A 25344-nucleotide genomic window follows, 5' to 3' on the forward strand; every position below is an offset into this window, starting at 1 on the left:
TACTCATTAATGTTTTCAGTTCTCTTCCTTTAATGATAAGCTTCTTGAAGCAAGAGAACAGAGTCCTGTACATCTACATCAGAAGTGGAATTTTGTCTGATGTCTTCACAGCTGTACCCCCAGTGCCTAGAACACTGCTTGACACACACTCAAAAGCTATTCAATCAAAAAAAGAAGGACTAAGTTCAGTAATAACTATTTGCCTAATAAAAATAAGATCCAAATTAGTATATAGTAATTCCCAAAGATAATCAGTGTTTCCATTAACTAAAATGTCCCATTTGAACATTCCAACCAGGATCAAGGAGATTTACACTTGTAGCAGTGTTACTTCAAATGCTAACCTCCGATTTTTTCCACTACAGCTTTGTGCTTCCTTTCTAAATGCTGAAGATGCCTACAGCATTTCTCCAGTTTTCTTTTCAGATCTTGACATTCCTGCTTTGCATTTTCAAGTTCTTGGAAGCAGTGTCCACAGCATGAATCTTTAATTTCAAGGATCTTTTTCTTATCTGCAAAAATTAAATGATAGCACACTTTTATATCAATTTAGACTATGAGAAGGAAGGAAACCAGATGACATGACTAAAGGCTTTAGTCTAACTGAAAAAAGTATGATGCTTAAGAAAAAGAGACTTGAATTTAAATCCTGTTTTCACTATTTAGTTTACCAGCTGTTGCATTACTTAACCTCTGAGACTCAGTTTCCTAATATGGAAAATTGAATAATATCATCTATTTTAAAAACTGCTCTGAAACACAATGCTCAGATCTTAGTATCGAATACAATTGTCCACTAAAAGGAGCCAGGGTTCTTCAAGAAATGGCTGACTCCAGTACTGAGGCAGGGTACATTCAAGATGAGACTAGAATATTTTGCTAGGAGAAGGACACTTTTATGGTGTTGAAAGTATCTCCCCACAGATTTCTAATTAGTTGTGAGGGAGAAAATAAAACACAGTAATTATACAGTGAAGAAACTGGACAAAAAGAAATATGAACATTACACATTTCCAGGTGTGGTATCACACCACTTGTGCAGTGGTCCAACTAAGAAAACACAATCCATGACAAATCATGAAGAAACACCAGACAAACTCAAAATGAGGAAAGTTCTATTAAAGGCCAGGGGTTGACAGGTGTTGGGGAGAGTGAAGAATATCTCTCTCGAAAATATCAATGTCATAAAAGGCAAAAAGAGGCCATAGAAATACCCCAGATTAAAAGAGATTAATGAGACGTAACATCTAAACATAATACGTGACCCCAGACAGACTGCAGTACCATAAGGGGAAAAAATGCTATAAAGACTTTATCAGATCAATTGACAAAATTAGAATACAAAGAGCAAATTGATAAAACTATGTAACACAGATTTTCATCTAATGTTAAATTTACTATACTAAAGTATATAAGAAAAATCCCTATTTTGGGAAAATACACACTGACGTATTTGGGGGTAAAAGGGCATAATGTATATAGTGAAAGTGAAAGTGAAGTTGCTCAGTCGTGTCCAACTTTTTGCAACCCCATGGACTGTAGCCTAACAGGCTCCTCCATCCATGGGATTTTCCAGGCAAGAATACTGCAGTGGGTTGCCATGTCCTTCTCTAGGAGATCTTCCCAACCCAGGGATTGAACCCAGGTCTCCCACACTGTAGGCAGACGCTTTACCATCTGAGCCAACAGGGAAGTCCTATAATGTATATAACCTATCCTTGAAAGGTTCAGAAAGAAATGAAATGTTCACAGACATGTACACACGGAGGAACACAAATGGGGTAATATGTTATCACTAAGTGTATCTAGGTAAAGGGTATATGAGTGATCTTTGCAACTATTTTTATTTTTGCAACTTTTCTGTAAGATTTGACATTATCTCCAAATTAAAAAAAAAAAAGATATAAAACTGTCAGGAGGTATAAACCTACAAATATTGTCTGGCACAGAACCTGGCATAGAGCAAGTATACAATAAGGAATAGCTATGGCTACTAGTAACATACAAAGTTTATAAAATTTAAATAATATACAAAAATGACAGATTATCACTATTAATATAACTGATACAATGAAGTAGGAATACAAATTGGCACAGGCTCAGAGGCCAGTATCTAAAATGTTGATGTAAAAACATTGGTCCAGCAAAATTATTCTTAGCTCTCTTACTTTTCAGTTTCTTTCAAATGGTATCATTTATGTTTACAAACATCAAAGGATTAATGAAACATCACCATACATGGCACTTACACACTTCATTGAAGGTACTGTTTTGTAAAACTGGAAACCAGGCCAAATGCCCATCGACAAGAAAATAGATAAATTATACTATATTCATACAACAGAATACTATACAACAATGAAAATGAATGAACCAGAGCCATGTACATTAACAAATTTTAGAAGCTCAATATTAAGTGGAAAAAAAACAAGTTACAAAGACTAAAACAAGTATTAAACCATTTTTTTAATGTTAAAAGACAAATGAAAGCAATAGCTTTTTGAGGATACCTATATTTGGTCAAAACATAAAGAAAAGCAAGGAAATTTTTTTTTTATGTCAGAATATTTATTATCTCAGTTGGTGGGGAAGTTACAGGGATGGAATGATGATGAAACACGGGCATCTTCAACAGTACTGGTGATGTACCTCCTAAGTCAAATAGTGGGTTGCTGGTTGTTGGGTTGATAACTTACCTGTGCGTTACACATATTTTTTGCATGTATCAATTATTTCATAATTAATATTTAAATTAGTTTTTAAAATGATAAAATCTTAAGAGAATATAACCACACTACTAACAGAGGTACTCTCTGGTAGTAGGACTGTGAGGGTCTTGATCACATAGTAAATGTTTTGGATTATTCAACCCTTTCTGATGTTAATGTGCTTGTTTTTAGGGAAAAAAAAGATTAAAGAAAGAATGTAAATCCTTCTATAGTCTGATTTGTCGTAAGTCAAAACTGATTTCTTTCATATTGACTGGACCTCCCAAAGCCAAATGATATCTAAAACTCATTTCTATGCATTTCACAAATTAGGAAGTAACTTTCAAGTTATTCTAAATATAACAACAGACATAAAGTAACATTGAAAAAGTAGGAAACAAAATACAAATTAGGATAGTATTACCCTGCTAATTGTTAAATTAGTATTTACTTAATTGGCAAAAAGATATTTGCAACCATCTAGAACCTAGAGGTAAGGGAAGAGGGTCTCTGGTCAGACGATGAGAGAAATAACAGTCAACTGATGTCTTAGAAAAGGCAGATGTTCTCTAGGACTCTGGTAATATGCCTACTGAATTTGAGAGTGTGGAAACTAAGGTTATTCACTTTGTACATGATTTCCTCTGGCAAGCCTTAGTTCTTTTCCAGGTTACAACGGAGACAGCAAACAAGAAACAGAAAAAATATGTATAAGTTTGTAGGTGGGGGAAGGGAGCAGGTTACAAGGGGTGGATGTCCTAAGAGGACTGGAACTTACAAGAAGAATGGCAGTTCCTAGTTCAAAATCCCAGTAAATGGACAGTATATGCCCATATTCCCCAGTGAGCTCTGAATACCTCAAGGGGCTGCAGCACGGTGCAATTCTTTTCAAACTAACAACTCTAAGTCACTAAGTCAAATTATTAATTCATCAGATATTCAAGGAACAAAAACTATGTGCCATTCACTATGTGCCAGGTGGTAGAGACGAAGAGAAAAAAACACTGCCCCCCACCTGAAGAAAACCCCAAATACAGCAGGAAACACTTAGTACACTTCAGAAAGATTTCTATCAAAAATAGCTGAAATAAGCTTCAGTAACCTGAATAGAAAAGTCTCAGTGATTTGGCAATTCTCTTATGTGTAACCTCTGATTTCTCAACAAAGCCAGGGAATGAAAAGATGACCGCTCTACTAAAATTTTCATTATTACCTTTATAATACGAGTCACTTATGAATGGAGAGAACACCATGAAAAGGGAGGAAATATGAGGGCCTACAGCAACCCTGTCTTCTAATATAAAATGAACCTAGGGAGAGGATACACATAAAGTAGCATCATATCACCCATTTGTTCACTCATGAAAACCGTGCACATCTTTGATTTCCTTTTATCCTCAGAGCAACCTGTGGGAACTGGAATTACGGATATTGCAAAGACAAGTAGGAACAGAATCCCATTACCAGCTTCTGCTTCTTGTACAGCCGCCAAAGGCAGAGCATGGTGTCCAGACGTAGGCGCAGGAAGCATCGCCTGGACTCCAGGGTCTCCTCTGCCCGTGGCAGGATCCTTATAGATCTTGGTCATAATTCTCTGAAACAGATTATCTTCATAGTTAATGCCTATTAAAACTCTAATTAAAATGTTAATATTAAAAATATAAAAAGAAAACACAGCCTTAAAAAAATCTGGCCTAAACTATCAACATTTTTCTTAGGGTTTTATGTGAATACTGTCATTACTATCAGCTAGACTCCTATGACTGTATGTTCCAAATGAGACCATAATCCAACAGAGGACTGGTAGACTAGCTATGGGACAGATAGAGATATCGTTTGCACTTTTAAGATATTTTAAGAGTTTATGTGATCAACCCACAGGACTGACATGAGCAATCAGAATTGTTCTTGGAAATCCGAAACATTTTCACTGCAACAGGGGGCAAATTCATTAGAAATTTACAATACTAAGCTTATGCCTTCCATGAATTGAAAGTAACAACAATAAATATCTTTGAAACTTACATAGTATGCTAGGTATCTAAATACTTTATGTTGTCATTTGTTGACAAGGAAAGACCGTTCAATTCTAATGTTAAGGAGAGAAACTGAGGCTCACCTAAGTGAAAATCTTGTACAAGACCATTTCCTCACTAGTATTTATTGAACACTTTCTGCATTCTACTTTCTGTTCTGGCAACACGGCTACTAACTCATTAATGTTGGGACATTTTTTTAAGACAATATATTTTCCAATTTTGGACAACTAGTGAATCCCAAACAGACCAGATGATCTTGAGAAAGCTGTCTTGTTTAATTACTTAAAATACTTTATATATGCTTAATTCTGGAAGCCTTGATTTTGAATCACTGTCAGGAAAACTACCCATGTAGCCCAACAGAAGCAGAGGTCAATAGGTACAAAGACTGCAAACTCCAGGCAATCAAGACGCTATGAGGTTGAGACCAAAGGAGTAATAAAAAATGATCCCAGGCAGCTAATGTTTCCAATTTCTGCTCAGAACTGGAAAAAAAGCCAAGATGGCAAAAAAAGTAGCAATCTTTTTGTCTTAGTTTTAACTTGACATTGGTGGTAAGACAACACATCCTTAAATTTGTTTAAAAATTGTGTTCCAATTGCTATTTCTCTTTTCTTTTCATCATTATGAACTGCTGTATTAATATACTTATATATAAATATAAATAACATGTTTGATAAGGCATTCGTTTTATTGGAAACTATTTTTAATTCATTGCAACTTGGCCATTTAAAATCTTGATAATCTAAACTTATTTGTTCTCACCAACAAAAAAGTACAGTAAATAGGTGAGGTGATGAATGTGTTAATTAACTAAATGGTGGAATCCACCCAGGGATTGAACCCAAATCTCTTGCATCTTACATTGGCAGGCAGATGCTTTACCACTGTGCTACCTGGGAAGACCTTTTTACAATGTATATGTGTATCAAATCACCATGATATATACTTTAAACATCTTACAATTTTATTTGTCAATTACAGTGTAATAAAGCTGAAAAAAAATTTTTTAATTAAATCTTGACATTTAAGTAATTTTAGTGAGGACTTGTTTTATATATACTGATCACTTTTTTCCAGTCTTAAGTTTCATGAGAAGTTCAAAAAACCAGAAATTTAATTAATTATAAATCACAGCTCTTCACATTTACGGCACTTATATCACAAATTTATAATCACTGCTTTTTAATCACTGCTTTATCTCAAGGTCCTGAGCAGAGTTAGCTCTAAGACAGCAGAAGGCTGAGTACTACTCTTCTGTGACAAATTTCTGTAACAAATGCCAAATGAGACATTTCAGAGTCACCCTTTTCCTGAGAATGGAATCTGATCCCACTCAACCTAAGCTGCAAAAGTCTAAGTTCTGAGCCAAATTATGTGAATTTGTCTCCATATACGTGTAAGACACATAAAGTCATACAGAGGGCCTTATCCTGCTTGCACAACTATGTGTGCTCAGTCGCTCAGTCATGTCTGACTCTTTGTGACCCCATGGACTGTGTAGCACGCCAGACTCCTCTGTCTATGGAATTTTCCACACAAAAATACTGGAGTGGGTTGTCATTTCCTTGTCCAAGGGATCTTCCTGATCCAGGGATCAAATCCCCATCTCTTGTGTCTTCAGCATTGGCAGGCAGATTCTTTACTGCTGTGCCAGCTGGGAAGCCTGCACAACTATAAGCCCTATAAAAAGACCCCCGGGTTGATTCTATGCTAACATTAGGAGAATGGTGTTGTGCGTTTCTTGACTTTTACAGCAGACAAAAGTTTGCTTCAGGGAAGCAAACTCGAAAGCATATAACATGATCTTCCCATCACTTCATACCCTTTAAGTTGCCATAAATAATTTTTCTTAATTATATACTTTATCCAAAAATTCTCAATGAAGTATTTTAATCATGGGAATTGGTCTTGCCCAGTGAATTTTACACTAAAAGTAACTATTAGGCAGTAACATCTTTGTGAAATTAAGAATAAAAATAGCAACTGGGTTGAATTGGGATGGGATAGACTGATCTTTCAGGTTCCTTTGGCTCTACAATTCTGTATTGTTTCAAATGCAAGATGCAGAAAGACCAAGCTGTGTCATTTTTATCCTACCAAAATCCAAGGAATTAGACCAGGGATTTGTATTTTATTTTTCAGATGAGCAACTATAATTTATGACTACCCAAAGTAATAAACTAGACATCACTAAGTATGGGATTAGAACTCAGATTTTCTTTTTTGTAGCCTATAATTCTTTCCAGTAGGTATTAATACCAAATGCTCAATCCTGGCCTTGAAAATCTTTAATCACAATATTTTAATGAATCTTAACTCATGTTTCAACTCTTCTATCAGACAAAACTTACAATATTGGCATTTTTTTCTACCTCAAATACCAAATGTTAACATTGGCTGCTCACAATGGCTAGAATACCATTCTGGAATTTTCATGTATATCTAATGTATTTAACGATAAGGCAGCAAGACTTTGGTTTTATCAGATCTTCCACACAAACTAAAAGCTGGTGTCAGAGAATACTTATACAATGAGAAGAATACAACTAATCCATTCTACATGCACATACAAAGTACACCAACAAAACTCTGCCTCAGAGTTTTATGTGATTAAACCGTACCTCTACTTGTTTATTTCTAAAACAATATTCTCTGGACTCAGTGTTTTTTTTGCCTGCACGAGATATAAATTCAAGGGTGAGCAGTAGGCTTTCAAACTCTTTAGAAGTTCTAGTTTAATACGATGCATGTTTCTTAAAGTTGTCATGCCCCCCAAAAATAGGAATGAAAGTTATTCCATTTCTGAAATCTGAGGTCCTTACAAAGAACAGCATGGGTTTTGTTTTGTTTTTTTAGGGAAAAAAAGATATCTAGAAGATAAAAGCTCTGCTCATATTTGTGGCACTATGAAGGAGCAAAGTTTTGGGGGCAAAAAAATATATATTGCAATCCTTTGAATTTGCTAAAGATTTTTTAAACCACTAGTAAAAACACAAGTCTCACATCTATTAAACTGGAGAATGAAAAAAGGAAGAAATACCAAATGCAACTTCAATAATCATACATGACACTGAATCATAGCTCTTTTCACTTATCAGGAACATACCTTCCCCCAGTCTGAGTCGATAGTTTCTATCAGTAAGGAGAGTGTATCTTGAAATGCTTTCTGTATGCAGGCCTTTAGTTTTTCAAAACATTGCACAGACATCCATTTCGAAGAACAAGTCGACAAGAGTTCCAAAAGGGGCTTACTCTCTGAACCACTGGCTTGCTCCTTCAGGGTGTCCTTTAAGAGAAACTCCAAGACAGTCAGGATGTCTTCCTCATGCTGATGGATTTCCAGTTGGATCCGCCTGGCTTCCTGCATAGTCCATTCTCTGCGGCTCTGGTCTAGACACGTCTGTAATTCTGTCTCCTTCTGAAGAAGTAGTTCAGCTTTTTGCTTCAGAAAGTCTTCCTTAGCTGCAGCAAGCACCTCATTAATTTTATTTCGATGGTCATCTAAAAATTGCCGGTAATCTTGCTCATTTTGTTCTTGAATTCTGTGGATTTCTTCTTGCTTTTCTTTGTTCCACTCACTCCGGGCCTTTGCCAGCTCAGCCCTGACAACCACGGGGAGTTCCTCATTCTTTAACTCAAGCTCTCTCTGCAGAGAATGAATCTTCTCTTCCATTTCCTTTCCAGGTGTGACATTTTTCTTCATATTTGCAACCTCGCTTTTCCATTTCTCTTTAGCTTCAGAAACAGCAAACAATATCTAAAGAGTAAAACAATATATAATAAAAACTTTTTATGATTCTTTCCATCAATAAAAAAAAATTAAAGTTACTGTTTGGGTTAATCTTTGAACTTGTCAAACAAGAGATTTAAAATCAAAATTAAAGAGAAAAAGTAAATTTAGGTAAGACATTAGTTGGTCCTAAAATATAATAACACTCAATGTGAGGATCTTTGCCCTCATTTTAAATCATCTAATATTTTGTCTTATGTAAGACAAAAATAAATAAAATTTAAAAATAAAAATTAAACAAAATTAAAATATAAAACATCCATTTCTATATGGATAACTAGAAATTTAAAGTGACCAAAAAATATACAGTTACATAATTATCTGAAATTAATTTTAGAGAAAAAATTTGTATTTTAACACAGATGCTATCTCAAATCTAAGCCACCCATCTTTTATGTGAAGCAAAAAGCAGCCTCATACGGAAATCTTACTATTTTTAGGAATGTAACACTTACCTGAACAATAACTTGCTGGCAAACATAATGTATTTTAATGCAATTCTACTGCTTAAATCAGTTCATAAAATATCAAACAGAAAAGTCATTTTTTCATTAATCTAATTTTTCTTTGTAACAGAATAACAGGACAAGTAGATCATATGCATCAATAGAACACAAGCAAAAATTAACAGGGGATTAAAAATCCTGAGCTCTAGCTCAAATCCTGACTTGGACTACAGAGGCAGCCTCATATAATACAGGCTCTGGAGATAAACTGCTGAAATTAACAACTTCCCACTCCTCAACTTCTTTGATCCTCAATTTCCTCATCTATAATCTGGAGATAATTACAATGCCCATCTGATAATTGATTTTTTAATTAAATTATTTAAATAAGCAAAAAATTATTTAAGATTTTTTAAGATTAAATGACAAAAATAAGTAATCCATTTAAAGCACTTAGTCCAGAGCATAGCAAACAATAAGACTCAGAAAATATTATGTATTTACTGTTACTCTTGGCTGCACAGGCTTAGAAAATTTCTTTATCTGTTTTACACTGTCTTCTACATAACAAGCAGATTAGATGATAACCTCAAGTTCCTTTCATTTCTAATACTCCCTGGACTAAATCGGAGAAGCCACAGGGACAACAAATGCAAAAGAAGAATTGGTCTGGCCTAGATGGTGGTGACCATTATGAATCAATACCATATATACACTGTGGCTATGGAGATGAAGGGTTGGCTTCCTTAATTCTTAGCTATTACATAATTATAGCAAATTATCTTCAACTATATAGATTCCTAGGCATGTTATGTATCTTTACTCAATAAAATGTGTTCCTAAACAGTTGGATATAAGTCAAAAATTTTGAATCATTCTTTAAGTTTACTAAAGGAACCCACTATCTAAGATGAGCTTTACAAAGGAATTCATAGCAAAATTCTTTTACCACCAGTAAAATAATTCAGTAGCCATGTGAAACATGTTTCCTTTCCCAAGAAGGAAAACAGGGCATGTCACAGTGGATGCCTGGAAATGATCAACAGGTAACTAGGGTAGAGGGGTCAGGTCCCAGGGAAATTGGGTGACCCGTCCAACCTCACCAAAACTATACAACCTCTCATAGAAAGTTTTACAGGAGAATTTGGCAGCATTAATTGATTTAGAGCTTCCTGACATTGCTGCACATTAGAATCACCTGAGGAGCTCTTAAAATTCCTGACTGATACCCAGGCCACACCCTGTACCAATTAAAACATAAAGCCTAGGGGTGGGAGCCAGGCAGCAGCAATTTTTAAAGATTCTCGAGTTTTTCAAATGTGCAGCAAAGTTGAGGAAACAACTTGACTAATTTTGGATTCTGGAAACTAGCTTTAAATTTCCAGATTTTGATGGATCTCTCTAATCTTACAAGAACTTCTCGGCCAGTGCTGAAAAACGCTCTTGCCTACCTCATTGGCTTGGAGGAAGGATTTACAACATGTTAACTCACTCCAGACCCATCTAATCAGCATCTCTAGGAGCAAAGCCCAGGAATCTGCTCTAACAACTCCTCCACGTGATTCTCATGCCTGTTGAAAGTTTGAGAAGCAACACACGGTCCTCTTGCTTCTGTATTTCTACATTCACATATATTCAATCAGGACTCTGTGTTCTTACAGAAAGATCAACTTATTATTCTTAACTTCTGAACTCTAAGAGACATATGTACATCATCATAGAGTTTCCTCTTTCTCTCTACCTCTTAAATTTCCTTTTGAAATATCAACTCATTGGAAAAGACCCTGTTGCTGGGAAAGATTGAGGGCAGGAGGAGAAGGGGGTGACAGAGGATGAGATGGTTGGATGGCATCATCAACACAATGGACATGAATCTGAGTTGACTTTGGGAGATAGTGAATGACAGGGAAGGCTGGCGTGTGCAGTCCATGGGGTTGTAAAGAGTCGGACATAACTTAGCAACTGAACAACTAAAAACATACAGAGAATATTATAATGATCATCCATGTACCACCACATAACTTGAGAAAAATATTGAAACAGATTTTTTTTTTTTACTTACGCTGAATTATTCCTTAAGTAATTTGTGGAATATAAGACTATTAATACAACATATGACTCATTTACAATGTCTACTACACACATTATTTTCCAAAATTGTTGTGACAACAGGAGAGTAATATATGCTTGAAACTTCAATCTATTATATCTTGCATATTACAATTAAGAGAGGATATAAACACACGGCATAAAATAGCACCTTAAGTTTGCTATTTGTGGACTTCTCATGAAGACTGTATGTTCATATATTTGGGGTACTTATCCATAGATTGTTTCTCATAAATCTGTATTGTTTTTCTTATCACATATAATGGTTCTATTTGATTCACTTACTTCCCTTATTTTTATTATCCCCTCTTTTAATGTTATTACATAAACAAAAATGTTTTAAATGGTGTACATATTTTATCCTATTTCTCTGTCTTTGCTAATGTGCCTGTTGCTTCACTACCGAATTATGATGCAAATCTGAAATATTCGATTTCTTTTAATTTTCCTATACTTTCATTTTAAAATGCTTAATTTCTGAATCAACCTAGAGTTTACTGTGATGTTTGGGGTGGGAAAACAATTTTTCCAAAGTGCTGTCTGGCTATCATAAGACTGCTTAATGTAGAATAATTCCTCATTCCATGTTTTGAAACAAGTAAGTTCTTATTCATTGTTGGACATATCTTCAATGTCTCTATAGTACTGAATGAAAAAGAATTCTATTTTTGTGACTCAACACTGTCTGAACTGTTGCTTTCCAACACATTCTATTAAGTGTTAGGGCTGGACTACTACTTCTTTTCCAGAATATTTTAAATTTCTTAGCCCTTTCAGTTTTCCAAATAAATTTTCAAATTATTGTGTCAAATTTCAAAACTAAGTTCAGTTTATTGGTATTCTGACTAGAATTGGTTTATACTAATAAAGTAAGTTGGGAGAATACAAATGGTTGTAATACCTGATGCTTCTAGTCAAGCAACATGACATCTCTGGAAAGAAGTGCTGATTATTTACCAAGGGAAGTGTAAGACTACTGACACAGCACATAAAACAACAGTTATACATGTGGAGGGATATCAGATAGCTAACTGCTCTCTGATTCTCCTAAAAATACAGCACAGTAGAAAAAGATTTTGTTCCATGGGTAAGGTTCCAGATTGTGAGAGTTTCATTGACTCTGAGACACATTCTCTTCCCCTCAAATACATGATACTGATGAAAACAGATCCCACTAGTTGGGTCCTGAGCTAAGCTTATATAGGCACTATTGCATGTAATCCTTCCACAAGGCTGTGAGCAGGTAGGAGTTCCTGGGACCGAGACGAGGTCCTCCTGAAGGTTCTTCCCAGGAGAGCTCTTACCCGTTTGGCCACTGACTGCTCCTGTAGCTCCTCCCACTTCTTCTGTTCTGCTCTTACAAGTGCTTTATATTCTGCGAGCTCTGGCAGTTCTTCCAGCCACCGATGACGAGCATTCTGCACAGCTGCTTCTACCTTCAGGAGAGCAATGGCGAGAGATGGGGAGGTAAAGTAAGGTATACAATTTCAGAAAGATCCCATTTGCAGGAAGCCTCTATGATTTCCTATGCATTTTATGCTGTTTCGCACTGGAGTAGTTAAACTGATTTCAAGTACCTCCCAGCCCTTATCCCCAGCAGTGAATTTAATCCTTCTGTTCTAAATGTTCCATACTGGCCCATGCAAATGCCAAAACAGGAAGCAGAAAGCTATACATGTTTAATGGCCACTACAATTAATAGAAATAGCTTCCCTGGTGGCTCAGTCAGTAAAGAATCCACCTGAAAAAGAATCCACCTGCAATGCAGGATATCAGGGTTCGATCCCTGAGTAGGGAAGATCCCTTGAGAAGGAAATGGCAACCCACTCCGGTATTCTTGCTTGGGAAACCCGAAGGACAGAGAAGCCTGGTGGGCTACAGTCCATAGAGTTGCAAAGAGTCAGACACAACTTAGTGACTAAACCACCACCACCACAACCACCATTAATAGAAAATCATAGAAATTGCCACTTCCAACAAACTCCTATTTATCTCAGGGTGAAAAAGAAGAAATGCAGGAAGCTTGCTCGGCGTCGGCCTCTGTTCAGTCAGTATACCCACCACCTTCTCAGTCCTTGTGCCTGACGTATCAACATGTGCACACAGGCAAATGCACCAACACAGTTTAGAGCCTTATACTCGACAATTTTTCTTGCTGTCAAGGATGAATCTGTGACTATAAAGTAAGGGGGATACTTCAAGTCAAGCAAAAATATAAGCCTCGAATTATGAGAGTGATCTGGTTGTAAATCCATTATGGGTTACCACGGATCATTTATTAAATAATCTTTCCTATTTCCTTGTTCAAAATATCAAGATATACATATGACCATACATACACACAAAAGCAGGGTTGATGTAAGGGGCTGAATTTGTCACTAAGATGCTAAATAAATTTATAGGTAAATTCTAGAAAGTTAAAAACATGGGGAAAAGATAAAGCTCCTACAGAAATTTACATTCCTTCATAAGTTACTGCAAACATTTCCTTTCTACAACATACGGCTTTTTGTTTTTCTTCACAAGATCTGTAATTATATAAATACCGAACCAGCACCCTTAAATATGTCCCTTTGCCAATAAAACACTTTATTAACTCTGTTCAAAACTTAAACAGCTGAGAAAATTATTTTTTTAACTGGCTGAAAATACCCTTAATAAAATTACATATACTTGCCTATGCTTCCATACTTTCAGTATCCCTTGTAAAATCATGAATAACAATTTATCAGATAGGCAGAACAAGTATTTATCAAAAGCCGAGTATGTATTTTTTTAAAATTTTACTTCAGATATTATCTTAAGACTTTACATTAACTGATCTAAAATTTTAAAATATATAATAAATAATATTATATTAAGGTCCGAGGACCTCTGAGGGCTAGAAACCTTGTCAGGTGGTTTGTTAGGTAAAAATTATTTTCAAAATATTTGGACCTCCTTTATCTTTTTTACTCCCATTCTTTCATGTGTAAATAGTACAGTTCTCCAGAGGCTACATGCTATATAATGTGTCACTTCCCTGAAGCCAAAGGCAAATATGCATGAAGACTCTTATTTTTTAAAGTTTTCTTGCAGTTTTTTTCCAATACAGTAAAAAGAAATTATACAACCAACATAGCAAAAGCTGTTTCAAGTCTTCAGTTTTTAAAATTGTAAAGACATCCTAAGAACAAGAAATTTAAGCATCACTGTAATAAACAATATTGACAAAATAATAACAGCTTTATTCTATTAACACAGAGCTATGCTTTTCTCTGTCTGACCTTTCTTGGAAGCAAGTAACAGGCCCCACTTAAAAAGGAGCTACCTTTTTGTGTGCTTCCAAGGGGAGGTGATGATACCCTTTCTGGCCACAGGATTTATAGACAAAGTCGCATTTAAAAGGTAGGCTTCCAGATTCAAGTCTCAACACAAATATTGTTAAATATCTTATTCACTTTAAGCTTACATATCTGTAACTACTTTAGCAAAATATTTTCTATAAAGTTAGATACGAAAGATACATAAGTAAATTATGCTTCATTCAGATGTCAAACCATCATCATTAACCTCAGTCATCTTAATATTTAGACCAACTCAGAGGAGCACACATTTTGTACACTGAAAGAATATAGAGAAAAATTGAGAGTTGATAGTTTTGTGACAAAAATATAGTGAAAATTTTAGGACATAAGATTGTTACTCTACCCTAGGGTGCACAAAATATTTAAATATAAAGTTATGAACAAGTTCAATGGTAGCACTTAACAGGTTTTCATTAGTAGGCAGTTCCAATAATTGTGCTATAGTAAACCTGCCTATTACCTGTTTGGCAATATTTTCACAGTATTTGAGTTCCAGTTCAAACTCAAGTTTCTTCAAGTTCCCCTTGATGGCTGTTTCCTTCTCTTGCTCTAAATTTTGCTGGATCTTTCGCTTCTTTTCTTCTATCATGATTGCCATCTCTTTCTTGGAAATAACATCAATGGTGGTTTCTTGGTCAGTTTGGCTGCAACAATCTGAGGTCTTCTTTTTCATTGCCTTTATAGTTTGATCCAGTTTAGACTGCCACTCCTTTTCAAGCTGTTGAATCAGTTCTTGTTTTATCTGTTTTCAGAAGAAAAATCACATGAAGAGAAAAATATTCAAATAAGCAAAAACTAGAATTAATAGGTAGCCAAAAAAGCAACCACAGATGGTTTGAGAACCATCTAACATTGCTGCAGTAATCACGTGAGGTTTTGAAATGTCAATGAGAACATATCCTCACAGAAATCCTCAAAGTTACTCTTTGACTTTATCTATGGGACACAAATCACATGGGAGATTTAAGTATGTTGTAAAAGATCAGGTTACCTTGCTCTCAAGATGGAAACTTTCACATTGCCACTACAATGATGGTATGATTTTAAAAAAAGAAAAAAAAATGAAGAAAATCTCTGCTATGAATATGTGATTTTCCATCAATATCAGAGTTTCCTCAGAGCAGGCATGGGGTAAGTATAATTAATGAACCTAAAATTGAACAATTTAAAAAATAGTCTGACTTACTTGAACACATTAGAATCTTGTTTGTCATATTAAATTGCACTGAGTCAGCTGTGCATTCAAGAGGAGGGCATTACTGGAATAATGTCTTAATGATATGACTTTCAGCAGTGTAGTAGGATGGACCCAAACATAATTAGTAGTGGGCAAAACTGTGAAATAGCAAAATTTGCTTTTCCTTTTTTGTTTCCCACCTCCTGGGTATCCAGGGTTTTCAGATTACTTCCCTGGCTACCACAGCTGCTGGCTGCATTGCTTCTCTCAAAAGAGCTACCCTAAGTGGCCTTTTTTGATTTATCCTTTCCCGACATTCTCACAAAAGCATTATAGCTGTCTCACTCTTCCACCTAGTAAATAACTGGCTAAAAAATCCAACTAAAAAACAATTTGCAGTAATTTAAAAATAGGACATTTGTTTTGTGCCATCTATATATTTATAGATACATGGCTAGATACACTCCAGAATGTATTTTTATATTAAAAAATGACTAGTGAAGGAATTTCAGGTGCCAGCACTTGACTGATGAAATTTGAGGGAAGGGATGGGAGATGAGTAGGAAGGTCAAAAGACAGGACAATGGTTTACGATTTCATTTTGAGGTAGCCCCAACCCGAATTAATAGCAATAGCAAGGACAAAAGAAGCTAGTTTAAACAAGTTTGAGAACTTATTTCACTTTCAACTAAGTTTTTAAGATCACAATTTGGTTCTTCATTTTCTTGGAAACTATGAGCATTTCTTAACCTCATTTGCTACAGAGGTTAATAGAAGTTTTGTACCTCCAAGTCTACCCAATCATTACTTCTATCTTCTAATCCACAGTGTATGTTAAGTATTTGTTAATTATATTGGTCTCAAATTATCAGAATCATTTCACAATATGAAATTTGATTGTTGTTTCATTTGAAAAATTTAAAAAGTACCCCTCAAAACACATTTCCTGAATTAGGCTAAAGAACTAAGGGGTGGGAAGTTTTAAAAAATAAAACGTGTAAACTGCAAACAGCCCAATTCAAAGACATAAAATGAATGATTATATATGTCTGTGTGTGTGTGTGTGTGTATGTTAGTTTCTCAGTCATGTCCAACTCTTTGCGACCCCATGGATTACAGGCCGCCAGGCTCCTCTGTTCATGAGATTCTCCAGGCAAGAATACTGGATATGTACTTGGCTATTAAAAATAATGTCAGTTCAGGAAGAGCTCTCTCTCAACAGTTAATACTATACATTTTTAAAACATAGCGACTAGAAAGAAATTTTAACCCACACCTCTTTCTGTTCCTTATCCCAGTGTTCTTTTGCTAATATCACTTCATTTTCAACCTGCTGTTTAATATTACTTTCGTGTTCTTTCAGCCACTTGTCCTTTTCCATCACAAGGGTATCTTGGTACTTTTCTTCAAGTTCCACCTGTAGTTTCCTTACATACTCTTCTCTTTCCTCCAATAGCTGTCTCTTTAAACAAAATTCAAATAAGTATCTCATATGACACTAATATTCTCCAAGTCAAATTTATAAAATATTCATATGCATGTAATAGAAAACAGCAACAGAGACAAGTGAACTTCCTATATGCTAACTCAATCAGTTGAATAAGTTGTCTTGTAAAAACTTGCCTACATCTCACATATTTGGATAAGAAATTTACAGTTGGATACATTAAAAGAAAAGGCATCTAGCACAATAAATACATCTAATACATAAATAGTCCCAGAAGACCAAATATCCTTTTTTAAAAGTGAAACTGACATTTATGTTTACAGCCCAGCCATCACGGGACATGTGAGGTATCACAGCCCAGGAAAACTTACATTTCTGAAAAGATCTGTATTCTGAGAGAAGCCCAAAGTTATTACTCTATTTTTTTTTTGGGGGGGGGGGGAGGGGCGGGCAGGGCACAAATCTTAGTTCCTCAAATCAGGGATTAAAACTGCACTCCCTACAGTGGAAGCATGGAATCTTCATCACTGAAACTCTAGGGAAGTCTCTTACTGCTCTATTCTAAAAGTTATGCATCCTTCAACAAATTCAGATTAGCACTTTTTTCATTATCAAAGACAAAACCTTACCAAAACTAGCTAAAGCATTATCAAATAAGAACTGTCAAGCGTCAGTTAAAATTTAATAATTTGAACTATTCCTATAATATTTTCTATTCTAGGAACACAATTGGTCTGAAAACCCTAATAAAACTCTACTCAGGGATCAAAATTATCTATGACCATTTGTTTGAAAGTTTTTTCAAATGGGTCTTTTGGAAGTCCCACCAAGATGCTATGAGAAGAAACACATTGAAGACCACAGACTACAATACCAAGGAAGCACACCTCACATACCTAATACTTGGCAACAGATCTTTTATTCTGATTCTTCGGCATTATATTTGACTCATGACTATATGGTTGTCCCGATTTTTTTCTGGTTCACAGCCGACCTTGTTTATTTCTGTCTTAATTGCTATCTGAGTCCTTTCCACCACTGGTACATGCCAAGAAGATGTTATCTATGTTTGCTGAGGGTTGTATGGTTCTGGAAAACCTCCTAGGGACTGAGAGACCCATTTCTTCAGTTACATCATGGGGACTGAAGTTGTAATAGGACTATCTCATCCACATGGTCAGGAAAATTGTCCGTTGTCACATCATAGATCATATATCACTGTTATTTTTGTTTTGACTATAGAACAAATCCCCAAACTATCTTATCTGTGTGTGCCTTTCCTTTAGGAGTTGTTTCTATATGTATCTGCATTTCCTTTTGACACACAGAAGAAAATTGCTACTAATTTTCTGTGTGTCTATATGTGTGAGTATATTAGCTTCTTAACTACATAATAAACCAGGCAATACAGAGACAACAACAAGCATCTATTATTTCCCATGATTCTGTGCATCAGCTGGGTGGTGGTGATAGCCTGAGCCTACTCAGCTCATCTCTGCAGACAACTGGGGCTACAGTGGTCTAAGACGGCAACACTCACATGCCTGGTGGTTTGTTCAACGTCACCAGGCTGACACAGTGACTTGGTCACATGTCTCATCATCAAGCAGGTTATTCCAGATCCTTCACATGGTGCTTGGACAAAGTGTTCCTAAGAGTATCAAGCTTCCAAGGACCAACACATAAATGCTTTTGAAGTGTCCTTTTACATAATTTTTACTAATATCCCATTAGCCAAAGTCAGTCATTTGGCCAAGGTCAGATTCAAGGGAAGAGAAACAGACTATCTATAACTGAGAACAGCTACAAAGCCACACTGCAAAGAGACCCACATTCAGGGATAAGAAGAAAGTGTGGCCGTTTCTGCAATCCACCACAGTGAGGAAAACCTTGCTTCCAACTCTACAGAAGAAAAGCAAATTTATTGGTCACAGGAATCTGTCATTTGAACATACTACAGGAATATTTAATTCAAAAAGTTTTATCATTCAAGGGAAGGAATACTTGGATAGTTTTAAAATGTTGAAACTTGTTTTGCATGCCTCTGACAGTCAAAAAAATCCAACTTCTAAGGACTGATTTAACATGGATTACAACTGTATAAACAAGCCTTAGCTTGTGCGTAGGAATGGCATTACGCAGGGCAGCATCAGTCACCTTTTCCTCGTCTACAGACTCATGTGTATCTGTGTGTGCACACTCAGTTGTGTGCAACTCTTTGCGACCCCAGGAACTGTAGCCCACCAGGCTCCTCTGTCTGTGGAATTCTTTGGGCAAGAATACTGGGGTGAGCTGCCATTTCCTTCTCCAGGGGAATCTTCTGAACCCAGGGATCAAACCCAGGTCTCCCACACTGCAGGCAGATTCCTTACTGTCTGAGCCACGAGGGAAGCTCACAGATTCAAAGCCTTTATTGATTACTACCCAGTTTGAAGCTTCCAGTGTATATGAACAAGCCGGGTTAACATCTGTTAATAGAAGCTTTAAAGGCTGGAATTGAACTTGGACTTAACCTGCAGCCTGATTCAACAAGTGTTTCAGAAAGATGACATATGAAAAGAGGAAATACAACTGGGGACTCACAGCATTGCCTGTCATATACATTTTGTATCCAAGCAAAGCTCTTGACCCGGAGACCAACTGCAGGGAAAACGACTGACGTCCTGTGCAGAAGGACTACCCTAACAGCTCCCTAGCTTGCTCAAGTTAGTAAGATTCTCCCATTGTGTGAATGTGAAACAAGTCCTAGGAAAGTACACTGGTATGTAAATACATATCTTTGTCTAGTTCTGGAGGATACGAAAAAATTAAAGTCTCATAAATGTAAAGGAGTTCTATTCTGACTGGCTCATGAAGGCTACTAAGCCTTGTAAAGGACTTATATAAACCTAAATAAAAAAACTAAAGAATATCCAGAGAAGAAAGGAATTAAAACTTTAACTGCTCTTAAGTACACTGGCCCTTTAAGTGAGGGATGGGTATAACTACAAGCAGATAGAGCAGAGGAATTTTTTAGGATGATGAGACTGTTCTGTTTCAGTCCACACATGGACATCAAATGAATAAGAATCAATTTTATTGTATGGCAATTTAAAACTTTTAAAGAAAAAAAGTCTAACTTGTAGGTTTTCTTGGAAGGCCGAAATAGTTTTAACTTTCCTTCTTGCCCCAGTGCACAAGAATTCATAAGCCAAAATACCAGTTAGTACCAGCTATTAATTGCAACTGATCGATTATGGGGGGTGAAATTTTACAGCCAAATTGATTCTTTTCAAAGTATTAGGAGATATACTTCTAAAAAGAATGACCTCTTTGAGAGAAATGCTCTTATATTCTTGCCAATTTATATATTTAAAGGAAGAAAGAAAGAAAACAATCACACTAGATCTTCTCCCTATTTTAATTTTTTTAAACATTACTGAGCTAAGTCTTTAATTTCTAGGTAATTTAAGACACTTTCTAGCTTTTATTTCATGAGCACAAACTAAAACATCTCCCCTTAGTTCTTTTTTCACTAGATGGTATGTATACAGGGCATGTTTTTCTACCATATTAACCTGTTCAAAAATTATCAAAATATTAAATGAACTGGACTTCCTTACCTGCTCCTTGCCATTCTTTTCAAGTCTGGCGGTAGCAATCGCCACGCTTTACTATAACTTATTCAGAAATCTCTGTTAAAAACATTTCCTCAAGACTTTAAAAATATTTTCTAATTTTGATGCAGGTGGCTTTCAGACTGTGGGCTGCAGCCTGGTCTCAAGGGAAAGGGAGAGATGGCTGGGTGTCTGGATGAGGCTCAGGTCAGGATAGGGAAGAAGACAGGAGGGGCAACTGCTTTTAAGTGATTTGACTCCTGGACACTCGCCAAGGGCAACTTGGAAGATTCAGGCAGGAGTACAGAGGACATTGTAGCCCCTTCAGCTTCCCTGAATGACAAGACCTCCCTGGACAGAGGTCACACTTAAACTGACCTTCCTCTCCATAGCCCCACATCATCACCTCCTGTATCACAATACCATAGTTCAAATTCCTGCCCTTTTCCCCAGCACAAATGGATGCTTACGTCCTGAGAGAAATGGGTCAGAGAAAAAGGTCTCTGAGGGGGATACTTCGTGCAGTGCTCACAGGGCTGGGAGTAACCACCTGAGCAGCAAACACACACACACAAAACAAGGATCCCTGGGCTTCAGACTCAAAGTGACTCGGGTCCACCTCCCTTATTTTTATAGAACTCTCTTTGGTCTCTTAGAAATCTACAAGGAAGAATCACTTTCTCCTATGGATCTGCCATTTTCTACTAGGGCTTTAATAATCATTTCAATGTTTACTGAACTTTGTGAGCTGAATTCGTGTCAATCAGTCAAACGTAAAGAGCCTTCTACAGAAGTCTTCCCTGTTCCACAAGAGAATGAGTGCACTGGTTTCAAAGAGCAATGATGTGAGCACAACATGAACTTGTTCTGTACCTTCTTCTCCTGTGCCTGTTGCTCTTTTTCCATGCTCTTCCTGAGAGTCGCTTCTAGGTTATCTTTCTCTCGGCACACTTCCAGGTAACATTCCTGCACAGCCGCCATCTCCTTATTCACCTTATCTAAGTCAGACCTTGGATATACAAAACCAGCAACTAAATGTAAGGCTGCAGAATGAACAATTTTCCTCTAAATGATGGAATAAGAGAAAGCTCTCTCTACACTTTCAAGGGCAGCAAGACTTGCATTCTCACCTAAGTTGTAAGCGAGTCGCCTCATAAACCTCAAAGAGTTGCTGTTTCTCCAAAGCGTGCTTTGCTAACAGGCTTTCCCGTATTTGGGCTTTCATGGCTTCATGGTGCTGCTGGTAAGTCCTCTCAGACCTAGAGACAGATGACAGACAGCGGAATCTAAGGCAGTGCCCAGCATTACCAGAAACAGTGAGATGAACTGGTTTCCCTCCCTTCCTTCCCATTCCTTCCCTACGAATGCAAAGCGCAATTAAGATCAGATTGGTCTTCCCCAACCAAAAGTGGTAATAGTTAACTTTCAATAGATGATCTTATGAGAATCTTCAACATTTTCTTTCTACAAATGTTTCTAGAGAAAAATTATAAACCTAGATGTGTGAATGCCCTAGTCCTTAACACAGAGTATAACAGTCTGTGTTTAGAACTTGTTTATAAAAAAATAATTGAAATAACAGAGGGTGTGGTTCCAAAATTCTAAGTTATCTATATTAAACGCAAATACTAAAGCACCCAACTCACACGTAAGTTATGTTCCAAAAGTCTGTTTCCAAGTTTATGACTCTGTATTTAGAAGACATTATTTCCTCCCACAAATTTCTCTTATAAAAAAAAAATAGTTAAGCCATTAAGCTCTACTGTTTCAATGAACTACAGTTTGGATGATTCTATAGAATTCAACCCACTACATAACATTATGTCTATGGAAAGTGAGTTCCAAATTCTAATTTGAGAAGCCAGGGACTCATCTTCTCCAATTTATGATCTCAATGGGGAGGGTTCACCCCCATCATTTTACTTGAATCTTTTGGAGGGGGGTGTGTAAGGGAGAGAGAATAGGAGATGGGAGAAGGGAGGCCTCTGTCTGTACCTCACCTATCAACAGCTTCTTGTTTATCACGGTCAAAATCTTGTACCATTTGTCTCATTTGATTGCATAAGTCTTGATTTGTATTTCTCAGTTTTTCTTCAGTTTCTTTAAGTTCCTGGATACAAAAGAATAAAGCATTTAGAGGAAATAAACACCTTTATTGACTAGTCTAATCTTATTTTCTGATATCCTCTGTCCCTTTTCTCTTTCGTTATAACATTATTTGACATAATATCATTTTCATAATTCTATAAAAGTCTCTTCAGGCCTTGTAAGAGTATAGGCTTATCAAGTAGCTTTCTGATTGGAGTAAACATTAAAAACTTGTATAAAAGCATTCAATCAGTGAAGAACTGGCTAACTGATGCTTTCTAACAAGTCTTAGAATACAATAATCTTCCCAACCATACAAATAAGCAAGGTTTTACTTTTTGGTCAAGAGCTGACTAAGGAGCAAAGAATACCTCCAAAAGCCGTGCAATTATGCAGACAGGAAGCTGGAATTACACTAACTTAACTTCCAATGAAAATACTACCACATGACCAGTAGTAAAAGGAAATAACTGCAATCCTAGTTACCTGCTAATGTACTTGTCCACTAGTACCTTTGTGTCATAGTACCTCTCTATTTTTTAATGAGGTCATGAGATTTCTCATAAAATAGAGGAAAGTTTTTTAATCACCTGATTTTGTTGCTGTAAAACTTGAATTTCATTTTTAAGCTGCAGTAGTTCATCTTTGACAATCATGTCAGAAGAGTCAGGCCATATCTGATTAGTTGGTTTTTCTGAGGTATCTGTTTTAGTCTAAATGTTAAAGAGAAATCAAAAGTTTTTCATGTTTTTAAAAATTTTTAAGCACTGGTTTTGAAACAATGTCATACTTACAAAGAAAGTACAAAAACAGTACAAATAACCAGAGTACAATTATCAATACCAGTAAATTAACTAGGATGCAATACTATTACCCAATCTACACACCTTATACAGAATTTTCCAATTTTCTTCTAAATGTCTTTTTCTGGTTCAGGATGCAACCTACAACTCTACATTGCATTTAGTTGTCACATCTTATTAGCCTCCTCCAATCTGGGACAGTTTTTTTCAGTCTTTGTCTTTCAAATCCATGAAATTTTTGAAGAGTACTTGTACTAATCGTTTATTTTGTAGGCTGTCCATCAATTTGAGCTTTTCTGATGTTACTTCATTATTAAATTTAATAATTTAAAACGTTATGCATTTTTGGCATGAATACCAAAGAAGTGATGTGAACACTTCTGAGGAGACATATGACATCAATATGCCTCATCACTGGTGATGATCAACTAACTGATGAAGGTCAAAGACCCTGTCTGCAGGCACCTCCACTATAAAGTTACTATTTTGCAATGAATAGTAAGTATATTATTCAGAGACACTTGTGACTATGGAAACATTCTATTTTTCATCACACTCTCACCCATTAGGCTTAGCATATTTAGTCAATATTAATTCATACATTTTATTCAATAGGAATTCATGACAGACTTCGGTAAACTGTTTCCAGAAAGTTGGTACACATGTATACCGTCAGGTAGTACAAGAGTCTGTCCAGCTCTCTTTGCTGCCAATGGCCAGTGACTGAATGATTATTCTGTTTGATGAGGGAAAGGGTCTCCAAAATTTTTTTTATTTGCATTTCTTGTGTCACCATCAGAGAGCAACCTCTTACATGCCTTCATTGTTCACTTGTTCTTCATCTTCCCAGATATATATAGGTTAGTAAGGTTATATATATATATATATATATATAAGGTTAGTGTATATATATATATATATATAGTAAGGTTCCTCTTACTACCTGAGTATTATTTTATCCATTTTTATAAGTTATTTGTTCATTGAAGAGGTCAAAGTTTTTTTTTTTTAATATCTACCCTAATTGACCTATTGATTTTATTATTTACCTAAACTCTGAGGCCTCTTCTTCAATGTTTAAAATCTATCTATACCAAAGTTCATTCCACTAACTGGGGAAAAAAGAGGTATATGTATCTCATTCTATGTGGGGTGACAGAACCCCAAGGCTTTGGCTCCTTTTTCCCATTTAGTCTTCATTTCCTTCAGAGGGAGACTGCTCTAGTTGCTGGCTTTGCTGGTTCACCTGTCATCATGTCCCAGAAGTCACTGCTCCTGTCCCAGTCATAGGAAAGAGGAGATAAGAATATCTACTCTGTTAGCTTTCCAGACTTCGGGGTATTAATGAGACTTTAAAGGATTTTGTTGACTTATTAGAATGGCTTTTTTTTTTTTTAACATGGCCTCTACTTTTTAAGGTTTATGACATTCATTTGTGCTTCCTTCCCTATAAGTGAGTTTCTATTACTTAGAATGAAAGTAACATCATACTGCTACCCTGAAAAAACAATCTTCATGGCTAGTTACTGCACTAAATTTTGACATATTTTCACACTGCAGGCACACTGGGACTTGGTACTTGCAGTAATTGTTGGCACAAAACTCAAGAATGTCTTTCAAAAGAAAAGGACCATTTGAATGTCGCCACAAAATTTCTCTCTCTAAAGCTGGAATACAGAAGGCATTATCTTCAAAAACACAAGAAATGTAATATACCAACTCTTATACTATCTTCCTAATTTCTATGTCTCAAAAAATTCTAGCCAGGACCCTTCTGAGTTGGCTACTGAA

General features: G+C 36.1%; 1 protein-coding gene across 9 annotated transcripts in view; it reads right to left on the minus strand.

Moving 5' to 3' along the window:
• The window catches only part of CEP152 (centrosomal protein 152), a 99646-nt gene that overhangs the window by 18683 nt on the left and 55619 nt on the right, over positions 1-25344 (minus strand). For 3 of the 9 annotated variants that reach the window (XM_061157091.1, XM_061157090.1, XM_061157096.1), the window contains exons 14-23: positions 23341-23463; positions 22663-22772; positions 21793-21921; positions 21536-21671; positions 16896-17081; positions 14903-15184; positions 12400-12531; positions 7857-8507; positions 4173-4302; positions 345-512 (exon numbers count right to left, since the gene is read on the minus strand). In XM_061157091.1, the coding sequence (XP_061013074.1) occupies positions 345-512; positions 4173-4302; positions 7857-8507; positions 12400-12531; positions 14903-15184; positions 16896-17081; positions 21536-21671; positions 21793-21921; positions 22663-22772; positions 23341-23463 (2047 nt within the window). The remainder of the gene's footprint in view (positions 1-344; positions 513-4172; positions 4303-7856; positions 8508-12399; positions 12532-14902; positions 15185-16895; positions 17082-21535; positions 21672-21792; positions 21922-22662; positions 22773-23340; positions 23464-25344) is intronic. The other 6 variants (XM_061157097.1, XM_061157094.1, XM_061157098.1 and 3 more) reach the window with 4 other exon arrangements.

The sequence above is a fragment of the Dama dama genome, chromosome 12, assembly GCF_033118175.1.
Source record: "Dama dama isolate Ldn47 chromosome 12, ASM3311817v1, whole genome shotgun sequence".
In the NCBI taxonomy this organism is placed as follows: Eukaryota; Metazoa; Chordata; class Mammalia; order Artiodactyla; family Cervidae; genus Dama; species Dama dama.